Source organism: Barbus barbus (genome assembly GCF_936440315.1).
Source record: "Barbus barbus genome assembly, chromosome: 3".
Taxonomy (NCBI): domain Eukaryota; kingdom Metazoa; phylum Chordata; class Actinopteri; order Cypriniformes; family Cyprinidae; genus Barbus; species Barbus barbus.
Genome location: NC_136731.1, coordinates 33446506 through 33463571, shown reverse-complemented (window position 1 = coordinate 33463571; position 17066 = coordinate 33446506). Strand labels below are relative to the sequence as shown.

At 37.7% G+C, this 17066-nt stretch overlaps 1 protein-coding gene across 1 annotated transcript; it reads left to right on the top strand.

Annotated features, from left to right (window-relative positions):
* Positions 1–1179: 1179 nt before the first annotated feature.
* LOC306853982 (frizzled-2-like) lies at positions 1180–3741 on the top strand. The gene has a single exon (XM_079391728.1). The coding sequence runs from the start codon at positions 1371–1373 to the stop codon at positions 3021–3023; it is 1653 nt and encodes a 550-aa protein (XP_079247854.1). The 5' UTR covers positions 1180–1370; the 3' UTR covers positions 3024–3741.
* The last annotated feature ends 13325 nt before the right edge of the window (positions 3742–17066 follow it).

The following is a 17066-nucleotide window of genomic DNA, read 5'->3' as shown; positions in this document are numbered from 1 at the left end:
TATTAATTCCTGTTAGATTTGTGTGTGTTACATAGAGAATTGTGTGTTGTATTTTGCAAAAAGTGTTTTAAGAAATTGAAAACTGAGTCAAAGGCCGAGAATTAGTGTATGGTTTTGCAGATTTGGTGAGAGCTTCTGGTGTTTGAGTGTCAGGTTTCAGAAATTGTGTGATTTCAAACATGTGATTGAGTAAAGATTTTCCCAATAGTTATTAATTTCTCTCTCGCTCTGCTTTTAACATTTTCTTTCTTAATTAGCCTTGTCTTCAATCATGTCCTGTCAATTCAGACTGAACAGCTGCCACTACTACAATATTATAAATAAAAGCTTCATGCATTCTTATCCTTAATATATCGCTATTATCAGTATTACTTTACTTTACTTTTAGTCATTTAGCAGACGCTTTTATCCAAAGCAACTTACAAATAAGAAAGTAACTAAAACTATAAGTTAAAACTCTATAAATACTATATATACACATTTAAGAAAATAAAGAAAATAGATCAAAATGACAAATGCATACAACAACATTTCAAAACTAAACATTTAAATCAAAACAAAAAATAAAGCTAAAAACATATATAAAACACAATAATTAGTAATAATAATAGTAGTAGTAATAATTAATAATTCTAATTAGTATTACTAACCTACTAGATTTTAAAATACATTTGATATAAAAATGTGATATATTTTAATTTAAAACAAAAAAAAAGAAATAACGTGATTACATAGGATTGTTACTAACACCCCATAGCCACAAGATGTCCCCACTATCCATCTCATAGATAGATAGATAGATAGATAGATAGATAGATAGATAGATAGATAGATAGATAGATAGATAGATAGATAGATAGATAGATAGATAGATAGATAGATAGATAGATAGATAGATAGATAGATAGATAGATAGATAGATAGATAGATAGATAAATTCACGTTCCCTCATTCTTCCATACCATAACTTCTCACCCAAATAAAAACTTTTTTAAAATGCTCTATGATTTCAGATGACTGATGGCATATGGTGTTGATGTGTTTCTTGAGCAATTCAATTGGTCTGAAGACCTTGTAACGGGGTTTAGAGTAGAGAAATCTGTTTCAAGACCCCCGAAATCCCTCCTCCTTCTCATGCTCCCTTCAAAGTCAGCGAGAGGCAGCCCAGGGGGAACTTGAAACAGTCTGACGGACAAAGGGGGAAAAGTCATGCAGTCGCTCCTGCGCGCAACAGATATTCCTCACAAAGTATGCGATTTACACTAGCTCGCGAGACTTTTGTTTTCGATTAGCGAATAAGATGTCGCCAAAAGCGTAGTTTGTGGACTCCTGTTGTGTTCAGTGAAAGTTAGGCGGAACTTTCCGGGACAATGCAGGCGAGTGGAAGTTTGTGTCTGTTTTTGGCACTGATGTTGCCGTGCTGTTCCGTGGCGTCTGGACAGTATCACGGAGATAGTGGGATAGCCGTTCCCGAACACGGCTTCTGTCAGCCCATAACCATCCCCTTGTGCACGGACATCGCTTACAACCAAACCATAATGCCAAATCTGGTCGGACACTACAACCAAGAGGATGCTGGGCTGGAGGTCCACCAGTTTTACCCGCTGGTCAAGGTACAGTGCTCTCCTGAACTCAAGTTCTTCCTGTGCTCCATGTATGCGCCAGTGTGCACGGTTTTGGAGAAAGCCATCCCGCCATGCCGCTCCATTTGCGAGAGGGCAAAGCACGGCTGCGAGGCCCTCATGAACAAGTTTGGCTTCCAGTGGCCAGAGCGGCTGAGATGTGAACATTTCCCAGTGCTGGGAGACGGACACATCTGTGTGGGCCAGAACGACTCCGTGGCTACAGTGTCGCCCGTTCATATGCCCGTTCCAGGAACGCCCGGCGTTCAGCTGTACTCCTCGCCGGACAAGCCCTTCCGCTGCCCGTCAGTGCTCAAAGTGCCTTCCTACCTCAGTTATAAGTTCCTGGGCGAGCTGGATTGCGGCGCTCCATGCGAGTCCTCCAGAACACATGGGGCTTATATGTTCTTCACGGACCAGGAGATTGAATTTGCACGGATTTGGATCCTCATCTGGTCCTCTCTCTGCTGTGCATCCACGTTTTTCACCGTAACCACATATTTAGTGGACATGCAGCGTTTTAAATACCCAGAACGTCCTATTATTTTCTTATCCGGCTGTTATACCATGGTTTCCATTGCGTATATCGCTGGTTACTTTCTTGGGGACAAAGTCATGTGCAACGAGAGCTTTTTTCCTGACAGCTATAAAACCATTGTTCAAGGTACAAAGAAAGAAGGGTGTACCATTCTGTTCATGATGCTGTATTTCTTCAGTATGGCGTCTTCGATTTGGTGGGTCATCCTGTCTCTCACTTGGTTCCTGGCGGCTGGTATGAAATGGGGCCATGAGGCTATTGAAGCCAATTCACAGTACTTTCACCTGGCCGCCTGGGCCGTTCCGGCTGTAAAGACTATTAGCATCCTGGCCATGGGGCAAATCGATGGAGATGTGTTAAGTGGCGTCTGCTTTGTGGGCCTGAACAATCTGGATCCCTTGAGGGGCTTCGTGTTGGCCCCTCTCTTCATCTACCTCTTCATTGGCACCTCGTTCCTACTGGCCGGCTTCGTGTCCCTGTTTCGTATCCGCACAATCATGAAGCACGACGGAACCAAGACCGAGAAGCTGGAGCGCCTGATGGTCCGCATAGGTGTGTTTTCGGTTCTCTACACTGTCCCGGCCACCATCGTTATTGCTTGCTTTTTTTACGAGCAGGCCTTTAGGCAGCACTGGGAGAAGAGCTGGATCAGTACAAACTGTAAGAGCCTGGCCATCCCGTGCCCCATGCAACCCGCTCCTCACATGACCCCCGACTTTACCGTCTTCATGATCAAGTACCTCATGACTCTCATTGTAGGGATCACTTCGGGATTCTGGATCTGGTCGGGGAAGACTCTGCACTCTTGGAGGAAGTTCTACACGCGTTTGACTAGTGGCGGACAAGGGGAGACCACCGTTTGAAACGGGAAATCGGGGTCCACATTTCCATGCAATAATGATTTTAGAACTACAAAAATATATTAAAGTGCCTTTGATTGTCAGTATTTTGAAAGCAATTACACTTATTTTTAGACTGGCAGAGACTTTCAAGTGGAAAGAGAAATGGGACGTAAACCACTTGACTTCCCCAAACAAACATGGCCAATTTGATACCAAGTGCAGAAATGTTTTCCTCCCCCATTCTGTTGCCCCCCCCCCCCCCCCCCCCCCTGTTTTTTCTCATAAGCTGCTGGCCATAAAAACTCAACTTGGAAAGTGAGATACCAGCTGGGAATTCAACAAACGACAGAGCAATGAGAGCCATGGGGGGAGGAGAGCTCGGAAGCTTGCTATCTAATATACGGCAGGCAGTTGTGTTAAATGTAATTAAAACATTGTACATAATATTTGTAAAAATCTGTATTTGAACATTATTATATATATATGTATTTAAGCAAGTGTGCATTTTTTGTGTTTCCAAATTTGCTACTCTGTAATATCTAAAATTTGTAGGCACTAGTCTCTCTTTCATATCTTCTATACTCATGTTTGCTCTGTTTCAAATTAAAGTTGTTGTAAATAATACTCCTATTCTTTTTTAACTTTATTTAGTTCACAAGTGAAAGGAAAACAGTTTCTATAATATTTGTTGTGGATTTAAAGTAGTTCACCTAAAAATAAAGATTCTGTCATGTGCTTACCCTCATGTTGTTTCAAAACAGTACGTTTTTTTCTTATGTGGAAGATAAAAGAATATTTTGCAGAAAAAATGTTTTGTCCTTAAAATGAAAGCCAGTGAAGTCTAATGTTGTTTTTGACATTCATTGTATGGACTAAAAAAATAAGTTTTTCAAAATATCTTTTTGTGTGTGTTCTACAGAATGAAAGTCATAGGTGTGGGACAACACGAGGGAGAGTAAATTATGACAGAATTTTAGTTTTTGGATGAATTGTTTTAGCATAAAAGCAACTGCAATAATTAACTTTTATTCAAATATGTAATCCATGCCTGTAATTGACTGCTCCTCATATTTCTACCAGATCTTAGGACTCTTTTTTTCACAAACACTACCCTAAACTCAGAGTTTGGAATGGTTGTGAGTCAGCGAGAGAGTGTGCTGCATTTTTTATTTTTTTTTCCTTTTGATTGTAGTGTGAAACAGGCAGCCGTTGAGGAGCAAATGGTTCTCGCATGGTCCTGAGAGCTGAGGCATGCAGGGGGGAAATGGAAAGCACATGATGAAATGACTGTGATTTGTGTGTGTGTGTGTGTGTGTGTGTGTGTGAGAGCCTGCTTTACTGAAATGGTGGAGTGTATAGTCTGTTAGTGATCAGTACAAAACTTTTCTAAGGTGCAGGTTTTTACTCCACTAACTTTGTCTGAATCCATGTAAGGCTGATTGATTTTCATGTCTGCTTTGCTTTGGCCTGTGAGTGTATGTTTGTGAGCTCAGGTTTCTAATCTAATGCATGCCCCTGGGCAACCAATTTCATGCTCTGCACCTCATACAATGTTTGCCTTCTCCCTTTATGCCAAATCTTGCTCATTTAACATGCACCACTTTCCGTGTGTGTACTGCATACCCTGTTTTTACTTTCACCACTTTATATCCCCTAGAATTTATACATAAAAATGTCAACGAGCTAAGATTTTGTGTTTAACATTTAGGAGAACGTATTGGGGAAATTATATGTAAAATTTTGCTAAAATGTTTAATGATTATTAGAAAGGTTTGTTATGCTCACCAAAGCTGCATATATTCAATCAAAAAGTACGGTATAATAATTAATATTGTGAAATATGATTTATGTTACAGTGTATTCCTGTGATGGCAAAGCTGAATTTTCAGCAGCCATTACTCCAGTCTTCAGTGTCACACGATCCTTCAGTAAATAATATGCTAACTGGTGCTCAAGGAACATTTCTTATAATAGTCATGCTCCTTAATATTTTTGTATAAGCACAATCATTTTTTTCTGGATCAGAATGTTCAAAAGAACAGCATTTATTTCCAATCTAAATGTTTTGTAACATTATAAATGTATTTACTTTAGATTAATTTAGTACATCCTCCTAGCTGAATAAAAGTATTAATTTATTTTCAAAGAGAAAAAACATTAAATGCTGTTTCAAATAGTTTTAAATGCAGTTTCACGTCAACAAGCTTTATAGTCATGTTCTCAGCAGATGCTTGCTTACTAAAGCAACTAAGTATAACTTGTAAATCACATCGGCTGAGAACGCACAAGTAATGCTATGCTTAAGCCTCAAAATCCAATAAGAATCCCAAAATAACTGCAAATACATTTTCCTCTTTCTACATTATCATCTATTCATGTGTGTTCTGAATGAATAAATAGCCATTATGATACTGTACTGTACAGTCCACTCTCAGGACATTTATAATGCCAGTGCCAGAGGTGATTTTTACTTTTCTGTTTTTTATATTTTTGTGTATTCAAACAAGCATTTAGCTGGCTTTTTTCACAATCCTTTAGTGTCTGCAACAAAATGTACTTTACATCAATGATTCTCTGCTGGTTTTGCTTTAAAACCCAGACTTTACAATAGACATCAAATGGCAACCAAACCTAAATTGTTTAATGTATAAGAGTAACAAAATTGTCCTAAAAATCAAACTTTGACATTTATTTATATCACCCCTGAAATGCAGCTAACAATTCACTGCACAAAACACAATGTAGTCAGCATAAACCATGTTTAGTCACAGCCCACCAGCTTAGAACCGCTGCTTTGCACATGCACGCTCTCCATTACATCTGTTAAGTACACACACATAATCCTGGTAGCCGAGCTGATGGAGGACACAGATACCTCAAATAGTATGATGGCGAACAAGAAAACCTGTGTGTTAATGGAAAATGTTGTGTGTAGGTATGTGTGTTTCTGAGTAGTAACAGATACTCCTACAGATAATCTCTCCAAACATGTAGTCAAACGCAAATGCTCATATGGCGCACACACACTCGCAATGCTGGAATCCCCCGAAAGATATAGACCAGTAATTCAACTCCCCTGGAGATGATGTCATGACACAGATGAAGGGAAAGGAAAGTAGATCCACCCTAAAATCTCCAGAAGTATAGAAACTGCCCCATCATTTTTTTTTTTTTTTTTTACCAGTAAAAATATCAAAGATAGGAAAAATATAAATGTACTTACTGATTGTTTTAACTTAATTTATATGGTGGAAGAATATATTTTAAATGAAGTTGATATTCTTTAGCCGATTGCATTTTAAAAAGTAACATGCAATTAAAAAGTGAAGTGATGTGACGTGGCCAAGTATGGTGACCCATACTCGGAAATTGTGCTCTGCATTTAACCCATCCAAGTGCACACACAGAGTAGTGAACACACACACACACACACACACACACACACACCCGGAGCAGTGAGCAGCCATATTGCTGCAGCGCCTGGGGAGCAGTTGGGGGTTCAATGTCTTGCTGAAGGGTCTCAATCACCTCAATCGTGGTATTGAGGGTGGAAGAGAGCGCTGGTTATTCACTCCTCCCACCTACAATCCCTGCCAGACCTGAGACTCGAACCCACAACCTTCGGGTTACAAGTCTGACTCTATAACACTTAGGCCACAACTGCCCAAAAATAGCAAAAAAAAAAAAAAATTTAAATGTTGTCATCATTTATTCACCCTCAGGTTATTCCAAACCTGAATGAGTTTATTTTTTCTGATGAACACAAAAGAAGATATTTTGAAGAATATGGATAACCAAACATTTGATGGCCATCATTTTCTTGTGTTCAACAGAAGAAATAAACACAACTTAAGGGTGAGTAAATGATGACAGGATTTTCATTTTTGGGTGAACTGATCCTTTAAATAGCCTTTTTCATGTTTTGTTGGTATAATTTGATGTATTTAGGATGATTTAGTGATGCTAAATATTTCTTTGATTTTAATCATTTAGATGTCGTTTTGTAGGTAACCTTTTTTCAGTGTAGCATCTTGAAGCATAACCCTTTGTTAGAATTTTGATTAACAGGGAAAAAAACAACTTGCCAGTGAATAAAAAAAAACATAAAAAGTAAACTATTAATAATCTTACCCCAAAAAAATACATTAGAGAGAAAATGTAATGTTAATGCTTTTATCTTATAATGAATATCTTTCATTGAAGTGTCTATGAGTAAGAACATGCAATGCTGAAAACTCACCTCAATAAAACTTTTAGCTTTTTTTTTTTTTTGCTGACTTCCCAGAAAATGTCAGAGATAGTTGTTATACCGTTGACAGCTCAGCCGTACTTTCAAATCTTTGTAGAAGGTATTCATGTCTCTCTAAAGATACTCCTGCAGAGTCTGTCATCACTTTCATTTTTCTTGTGGCAGATGCCTTGATCCCTCAGGGGAGACGAGAGAGATGTATAGTTAGATAGAGCAGATGTACCAGGTTACAGTTACAGGTTACAGGTGATATAAATGTGTTTTATGACACTGGACACAGATGATATAAATGGTAATGTGTTGGTGTGGATAGAAAATAATGAATCCCTGTGTGTCTTTTTGATTGTATTATTATTATTATTTGGCTTTCTGTGCTTCCTTCAAATTGCAATACACTCCCAATTCTCTCCCCCCCTCTCTCTTGCTCAGATGAAAGTAGGGAATGCAGTGAGCCAGTGACCAAGTATAGAGCATTGCTCTGACTGCACTCTATGAATTTGGCTGGCTCAGTGACAGCTTATATCCTATGTGTGTGTGTGTGTGTGTGAGAGAGAGCGTTGGCTGCCTTGCAGGAGCTTGATTTTTGAGTATGGTTCAAGTTGATGACAATCCCTGTTTGCCTTTCCTACCAAAGAAGAAGGTGGAGGAAGGCATAAATGCAACAACGAAACAATGGAGTAATAAAAAGTTGGATATGACTGCTGGAGCGGAGTGTAAAGTGCGCTTTCCATGATGGGTTTGTGTGATCAGTTGAGATGATAATGTGGAAAATTCAGCAATACTGGAATGAGCTCTTTTCCCATTATTTATTTTGTCCAGGATAAACAAGAAGCAAAATTATGTGGAGAACAAAAGACTGTTGAACAGAATATATAGCCTTTAACATTCAGGCCAATAATAAAAACAGCAAGAGATCAACTCTTTCTTTATTAACATTTGTTGATAGAAATACAACTGTTCATTCTTCCTGTTAGCTCCAGTCCATTATTAACAGATACACCTTTAATTTAATAATGGATTAATAAATGATGAAAATGTCATTAACTTTATAAGTATTTTTAATGTTAGTTCATGTTAGCACAGGACCATTAAATAACATTAATAAATACAACTTTTGATTTTAACGATATATTGATAAATGTTGAAATTTTTCATTGTTAATTCATGTTAATGTTAACAAATGGAATCTTATTGTACGTCTTTTTAACTTTACCAGTTGGTAAACTTGTACACATTATGAGTTCAAAATGATACCAGATTAAAAAAAAATACTTCAAATGTTACAGGCGTATATCTAAAACTTTAGGAGTAGTCTAGCATATAAAAAGACATGGATTTCAAAGCTGAAATCTGATCGTAGTGATATTTGATTTGTGTTCTTTAATTCTTCCTGTTGTAACAGAAGTGGAGGAATGGTGAGTGGATTGGCTCCATGCTGTTGGCATGTGTTACAAATGTTGATGGTTTGCCAAAGTAGAAGCTGTAGCTTAGTGTTAATACTGATCTTCACTCTTCCCACTGTCTTCACTCACAACTTCTGTAAGAGACACATGCAGATCAAAGTATTTTCTCAGAACGTCTTCACTCCAACAGGTTTGAGAATGCAGATGTTTTTAAACATGTTATGCTATGATGCACGCTAAATGTGAGAGCAGACATTACAAAGGAGAAACTAGACAAAACTAAAATTTCTCTGCTTAATATAGAGAAAAACTATGTTGGGTTTAGATCTTCTGATGTATATGTGTATGTGTGTGTTCACTCTTTTTATGCTTGTTGAATTAAATAGCCTTTATCTCCTCCACTGGGACATGAAGGGACAAGCTAAATAGTGGGCAGAGGAATGCTAACCATCAGACCACATACTGATTATATCACACGCATACACACGGGCGCATAGGAAGTTTAGATTTTACAAGACATTTTGAAAAACTATGTTGTCTGTTCAAGAATCTTTATTTCTTTAAATATGTCACTGTATGAAGGCATTTGATGGACGTACAATATTGTTTCCCAGCCACTGACCACTTTACTGACCTTCTATCAGCATCCCTCCATCTTTCCACAAACAGGAAGAAGTTTGTTTTCCTGTTTCCACCTTCCTCTGTGAGAATTACTTCCTGTGTAGAAATTGAATTGTTGAGCTGTTTGTGACAGAGAAACTGACTTCACTGTTCAGTATTTAAGTGTGTGACCACATGTCTTAATTTGTGGGGAAAGTCCTAAGAAAAAAAATTAGAAAGACATTAAAAGAAGTCAATACTTTTTTACATAAATGATGCATCAAACTGATTAAAAGTGACAGTAAAGATAATTATGTTGTTTCAAAAATATTTTAAATATATCATCAAAGAATCCTCAAAAATACATCACCGTTTCCACAAAAAATATATAATATATAATTTAATGTATTATAATATAGAATATTAGCATACTTCTAAATACGAATTTCAATGACGCATTAAATGCAGTAGAAATATTTCCAGGTTTGAAAAATTCTAGAAATTATCCCTGTATGCGTCTAGTGCATGTGTGCTAGCTTGCATATATTTGTCTTTTTCTTAAAGTAAGCCTGTGGGTGGATTTGCCAAAGGGAAGAATTGAAGAGTCTGTGTGTCTGGCTGTGTGTGTGTGTGTGTGTGTGTGTGTGTGGCAACAACAACTTCTGCTACCAGCTGCTATTCAGAAAAGTGACGACAGCTGTGTTATGACTGTGTGCTTGTGTGTGATGGCTATTTACAGAGCAGGACACCCAGAAAGGATAATGATGGCCTTCTGAGTGAGCTTACATGTTTGAGAGCTAAAGATTGGGAATGGCAACAAATTGAGATGGACCAGAACGGAGATTGAGAGATTACAGTGGATGATTCAGTGCCGGATGCCAAATGTGTAGAAACGACTGTTGGTTATAAAAATTGCATGACTGTAATGACTCAAATTTGCTATACAAGTCATTACCACTTTAGTTCAATTAAAAAACAAACTTGAATCTCATGTTTAAAAAAGGTGTAAATTGATTAAATGATTTGGATTATTTAAAGTAGTTTTTTTTGACAAACATTTTAAGTGGTTAATTTTAAGTGGGTTTTGCACAATGTATTAATCTAGAAATTGAGTTAAAACATTCATTAAATAATCTTTTGTGTTCTGCAAAATAAAGAAAGTCATTCAGGTTTTGAATAAGGATGAAGATGAGTAAATGATGACAATTTTCATATGGATGAACTATCACAAATAGAGAATTTAAAATAGCTTTGCATGTTAGCATACAAAGCTTGCATGCACAAATGCAGTTTTCTGGATGGTGCCTCTAGAAATGTTTGTTGTTTCATTGGTCAAGTTGCGGTAATCATGCTCTTTTGCACAAACAGTGATAGTTAGCTGTGAAAGCTGGATGGCAGTTTGGTGTGAAGTGCCTGTATTTGTATGAAACACTTCTTCGTGACATGACTATGTTGCATTGTGGCATATGTGGCCTGTAGCCTGGCGTGAGCTGACCCGGGGCGTAGGTTTGGGCTCGGGGTGGATCTGTAATGTGAATCCTATCTCACTCTCCTCAGGTAATGAGTTACGGCTCTGGCTCCTGACAGGCGAGTCTCTTTGCGTCAAGGCTTTAATAGAGGCCTTTAAAATGGCTCATCCTTAGGAATTTACAATCCCATTCCCACCCACACACACTCGCTGAGAGGAGAGGAGGAGAGACAAGGTGGCTAGCGTATAGTCGCGTTGTCCCGACAGAGAGCCGAGCGGAAATGTACCACTAGAGGCAAAATGACGGCAGTGAGAGCCGTGTACGAGTTCGACTCAGAGAAAGAGAGAGTGAGGGGGAGTTTTGCAGTTTTTGCCTTTGTCGTCTGTATGTCTGTGTGTATGTGTGTGTGTAAAGTTGATGGGCTGTACATTTGCTCTGTAATTTCTCCCTCCCAGAGTAATCACTTCCATCTGGGACCTGCCCAGAGAGAGGCCCCAGATTGGAGGTAAGAGTTAGTCTCACACACACAGCATTACACTATGAGTCTCTACTCTCAGATCTCTGAAAACTAGTTCAGTCAGACTGCTTGATTAAATAAGAGTTCATGCTTTAGTTATAGGAAAAGCATGAACTCAAACACAAGAAGTTACAAGTAGAAGGGGGCGAAAGATAAAGAAAAAGCAAGTTTGTGTAACAGGAAGTCAGCACGGGGGGGGGGGGGGGGGGGGTTGCTTTGCTACTTACAACTGTAGCAAGCATGGAAAATGATATGAAGGCCCCTCTTACTGTACTTACAGTAGAGTTAACATAGAAACACTGGCATCTGCTGGCCACTGTTATTATCTCTATCACTTTCTGAAGTCTCTTTAAGTCCAAAGAGGCACCATACCCAAAAATGGCTATTATCCTTAACTCAAACTTCAAACAAAACTATAAAAAAAAAATTTTTGTTAAATTAAATAAACCCGAAATAAAATTTTAAATAAAAACATAAGATGACAGGCTTAATGATAATTTAATGAAATTAGAAATTTTGCCTTGGCAACTAAATTAATCATTGTAAATAAAAAAATGAAACAGAAATAAAAATATATTAAACCTAAAAGGTAATGTAAAAAAAATAACAATAAATGACAAAAGCACATAAAAAAATTCCTTAACAAAATGTAAATAAAAATTTAAAAATATTAATAGAATATTAATAAAACTATAAACATTAATAAGAATAAGACTGCAAACCTTTCATTATGTCTCAACAAGTTCAGCATTTGCTATTAATCAGACAAAAAAAAAAACAGAATTATATTGAAATATGTTTTTCTTTAATTAGTTTGATGGTCTCGCAGTATGAAATTTTGTTTGTGTTTGTTTAAATACAAATCTTCTATATTTTTCTTAAAAATATTATATATATCATGCTGTTTAAATAAATGCTGTTTGAAACAGTCTTATATGGAGTTTATCGGGTCATGTCAATTTCCCAGAAGTGTTTTAACCACCCATCTAAAGAAAATCAAAGCAACATCAAAATGATCAAACAGGAAATCTTTGTGTACTGGATTCCATATACCACAGGAAACCATACAAGTAAATATACAACATTGCTTTGAGTTGAATATGTCACTGAAGTGTTGAAACTTTGAGAAAATAACAGAAACTTCAATAGGAGCATTTTCAGCACATGACGACAGCTGTGGAGAATTACAGCGCTTTGTATTTTAGCCAGACTCTGAGGAAACATATGAAAATACAACTAAATGCACAAACGAAATAAACCACAATAAATCACTGAATAGTTCTCTGCTTCAATATAACAACTGCATGTCACGTCACCACTTTTATACGGCCTTCAGTGTCATTAATCATCAAAAGTGTTTTGTTGTTCAGTCATGAGTCATGGAGGGATGCTGACAGATTTGTTTCATTCATCCTTATTTATTTACACTGGCTATACCTACCTATCCAAGCAGGAGCCGGTTTTCAGCCCGTATACACCTGAAAAGTCAATAAAAGCTACGGGAGAGACAATGATGCTCATGACAATATGGGAGCCCACAGGTGTGTGTCAGATAACTGAAGAACCACATCAGAGTTCAGAGTTCAACTTTCATTCAGGTCATTCAGGTCACGGGTCTTTGAAAAGACACACACTGTCAGATATTTTCACACTTCATTCCTCATTCTTTCCACTAGAGTGTGCAAAAATCTCAGGCTTTTTTTAAATTCAGGAAAACAGTAGCAATATTTCAAGGTTTTTACAATGTTATATCATTTGTTTATGGCAACTACTGAAGCCCACTATTAGTACATATTTAATATTTATTTCACAAAACACTCAGTTCAATAGTTATTTTTGGTCCAATAATAAATTATGTCTACAAGCACTAACATTGTTTCCATGCTTTCTTTTTAATGTTATTATTATTATTTTTATTATTATTATTTTATATTATAATTATAAATTTAATAGTAATTGTACTTGTTCATCCATTTACTTTTGAGGCAAAGATGTCATTTTACTACATTTTGGAAACGTAAAGGAAATCCTCCACATGTGGCCTATGAGTCAAATATTTATTTGTCAGATGCTTTGTTTTTTGTTTCCAGTTATTCATGGATTGTTTTACAGGATCTTCCTGTCTACATTCCAGCCATAAGAGCATTAACAGACCTTTGATGGCTTGATTGTGCACTACCTCCTTAAACAGTTAACGGATCACTTCACTCGCTGCAAAAAAAAGAAGAAAGAAAGCTGTGGGACTTCCTCTAGCTCCTGGCAAGCAAATATTTCAGTAATTTGACTGTAATTTTAGCAAACATTTATTTTTAGTCTCAGTTACACATACAGTTAAACTGTTGTTCTGCATTATTGATTCCAAATGAGTCTGAGTCTGTTCACATGTTCAAGGTCTTTAGTGGGATGTTTGGGTTTCTCTGTGGACTGGCATGTCCAAAGCAAACAGCTCCTCATCACACACACCACTGCACACACACAAAGATGAGAACGGGAGTTTTGTTCAGTTTACCTATCTGGTTTTCACACTGATTTTTGTTCAATACACTCCTTAAATATTTGGTGTGCATACAGTTCAAATGCTGTTTATATACAAGTTACTCCTTAGGATCTTTTGATTCTCTGGCCTAATGTCTGGTTCACATCAACCCAACATCGCCAATACTTCAAACTATCTTAAGTTGCCTGTTTGGAAACATAACTGTCATTTTCACACTGACTCAATATAACCCAGTAACCACTGCAATGTTTGTTCGAATGATCTTGCATTTACATGCCATCCCTGATACAAATGCCAAGTTCTGTCATGAAACTCTAGATGGCGCAGGCTGATGGATCGTTAACACAAACTGATTATATTCATAGCATTAAACTACTTGGCACAAGCTGATTGGTTCATGTTGCATATGTAGCCAATGAGCTTACTGCTTTACATTTAAATGGATTGTCAGCATTCACTAGAACAGCTTGCAGCGTGCTTTTAGAGTTCCTCTGAAACCCTCCACCTCCCCAGCTCCACCTGTATAGATCTGCTACAAGTCCTTAGATGTGCTATTTGTGCAGCAGCAGTATGCGTCTTAAATACTCACAGCACTGTATCTGCGTATTTATTGGCAGCAGCAAATTCCTGTACTTGCTTTGCAGCAGCAGCAACAATAATCTACAACAGGGGTCATCAAACTTGATCCTATAGGATATATAAGATATACAGTCAGGTCCATAAATATTGGGACATCGACACAATTCTAACATTTTTGGCTCTATACACCACCACAATGGATTTCAAATGAAACGAACAAGATGTGCTTTAACTGCAGACTGTCAGCTTTAATTTGAGGGCATTTACATCCAAATCAGGTGAACGCTGTAGGAATTACAACAGTTTGCATATGTGCCTCCCACTTGTTAAGGGACCAAAAGTAATGGGACAATTGGCTTCTCAGCTGTTCCATGGCCAGGTGTGTGTTCTTCCCTCATTATCCCAATCACAATGAGCAGATAAAAGGTCCAGAGTTCATTTCAAGTGTGCTATTTGCATTTGGAATCTGTTGCTGTCAACTGTCAAGATGAGATCCAAAGAGCTGTCACTATCAGTGAAGCAAGCCATCATTAGGCTGAAAAAACAAAACAAACCCATCAGAGAGATAGCAAAAACATTAGGCGTGGCCAAAACAACTGTTTGGAACATTCTTAAAAAGAAGGAGCGCACCGGTGAGCTCAGCAACACCAAAAGACCCGGAAGACCACGGAAAACAACTGTGGTGGATGACCGAATAATTCTTTCCCTGGTGAAGAAAACACCCTTCACAACAGTTGGCCAGATCAAGAACACTCTCCAGGAGGTAGGTGTATGTGTGTCAAAGTCAACAATCAAGAGAAGACTTCACCAGAGAGAATACAGAGGGTTCACCACAAGATGTAAACCATTGGTGAGCCTCAAAAACAGGAAGGCCAGATTAGAGTTTGCCAAACGACATCTAAAAAAGCCTTCACAGTTCTGGAACAACATCCTATGGACAGATGAGACCAAGATCAACTTGTAGCACAGTGATGGGAAGAGAAGAGTATGGAGAAGGAAAGGAACTGCTCATGATCCTAAGCATACCACCTCATCAGTGAAGCATGGTGGTGGTAGTGTCATGGCGTGGGCATGTATGGCTGCCAGTGGAACTGGTTATCTTGTATTTATTGATGATGTGACTGCTGACAAAAGCAGCAGGATGAATTCTGAAGTGTTTCGGGCAATATTATCTGCTCATATTCAGCCAAATGCTTCAGAACTCACTGGACGGCGCTTCACAGTGCAGATGGACAATGACCCAAAGCATACTGCAAAAGCAACCAAAGAGTTTTTGAAGGGAAAGAAGTGGACTGTTATGCAATGGCCAAGTCAATCACCTGACCTGAATCCGATTGAGCATGCATTTCACTTGCTGAAGACAAAACTGAAGGGAAAATGCCCCAAGAACAAGCAGGAACTGAAGACGGTTGCAGTAGAGGCCTGGCAGAGCATCACCAGGGATGAAACCCAGCGTCTGGTGATGTCTATGTGTTCCAGACTTCAGGCTGTAATTGACTGCAAAGGATTTGCAACCAAGTATTAAAAAGTGAAAGTTTGATTTATGATTATTATTCTGTCCCATTACTTTTGGTCCCTTAACAAGTGGGAGGCACATATGCAAACTGTTGTAATTCCTACACCGTTCACCTGATTTGGATGTAAATACCCACAAATGAAAGCTGACAGTCTGCAGTTAAAGCACATCTTGTTCGTTTCATTTGAAACCCATTGTGGTGGTGTATAGAGCCAAAAATGTTAGAATTGTGTCGATGTCCCAATATTTATGGACCTGACTGTAGATCTCTATATGTCCTGCAGAGTTTAGCTCCATCTTGCCTCAACACACCTGCCTGGAAGTTTCAAGTAGGGGCTTGATTAGCTGCTTCAGGTGTGTTTGATTAGGGTTGGAGCTAAACTCTGCAGGACACCGGCCCTCCAGGACCGAACTTGGTGACACCTGATCTACAACAACAGCATTAACCAACAGCAGTAGGATATAGCAGATCTATTTCACCAAGACCAAATACATTAACATTGTCATACTAAAATCTTCAAAGAGTTGTCATGATATAAATGTACATAATTGATCAATGAAACTACCTCCAGAGCAGTCAAATAACCACAGTACTGTTCAAAAGTTAAGGGTCGGTACAATTTTTTTAAAGAAATTAATTTGACCAAGTGACAGTAAACAATTAAAACGGTAACAATTCCAAAGGATATTTATTTAAAATAAATTAAGTTCTTTTGAACTTTCTTTAAACAAAATGTGTCATGGTTTCTTCCAAAATATTAAGCAGCAGAACTTTTTAACATTGATAACATGAAGTGTTTCTTGAGCAACAAATCAGCATATTAGAATGATTTCTGAAGAACACCGAAGACTAGAATAATGGCTGCTGAAAATTCAGCTTTGCATCACAGAAATAAATTACATATGAAAATATATCAAAATAGAAAATCATATGAAAGTGTAATAATATTTTATAATGTTACATTTTTTACAGCATTTTTAATCAAATCAATGCAACCTTGTTGAGCATAAGAGACGTCTGACAAAAACAATTTGACCCCAAACTTTTTAACCGTTTTTTTTCTTTTCTAATGTACTAATACTTGTGGGCTCCGTGGGTCCAGTGAGACTCTTTTTTTATTTTACTGGAAACAAACAGACAACCAAAGTTCAACTGATAACATGACAGCAATTACAGAGGAAAAAGGAATGGGGAATGCCTGACCTTTGATTCAGTTTATAATCTGTTACTTGT

What these genes read in the sequence shown, in the direction of transcription:
- LOC306853982 (XM_079391728.1), top strand. Translation starts at nt 1,371, where the DNA reads ATGCAGGCGAGTGGAAGTTTGTGTCTGTTTTTGGCACTGATGTTGCCG.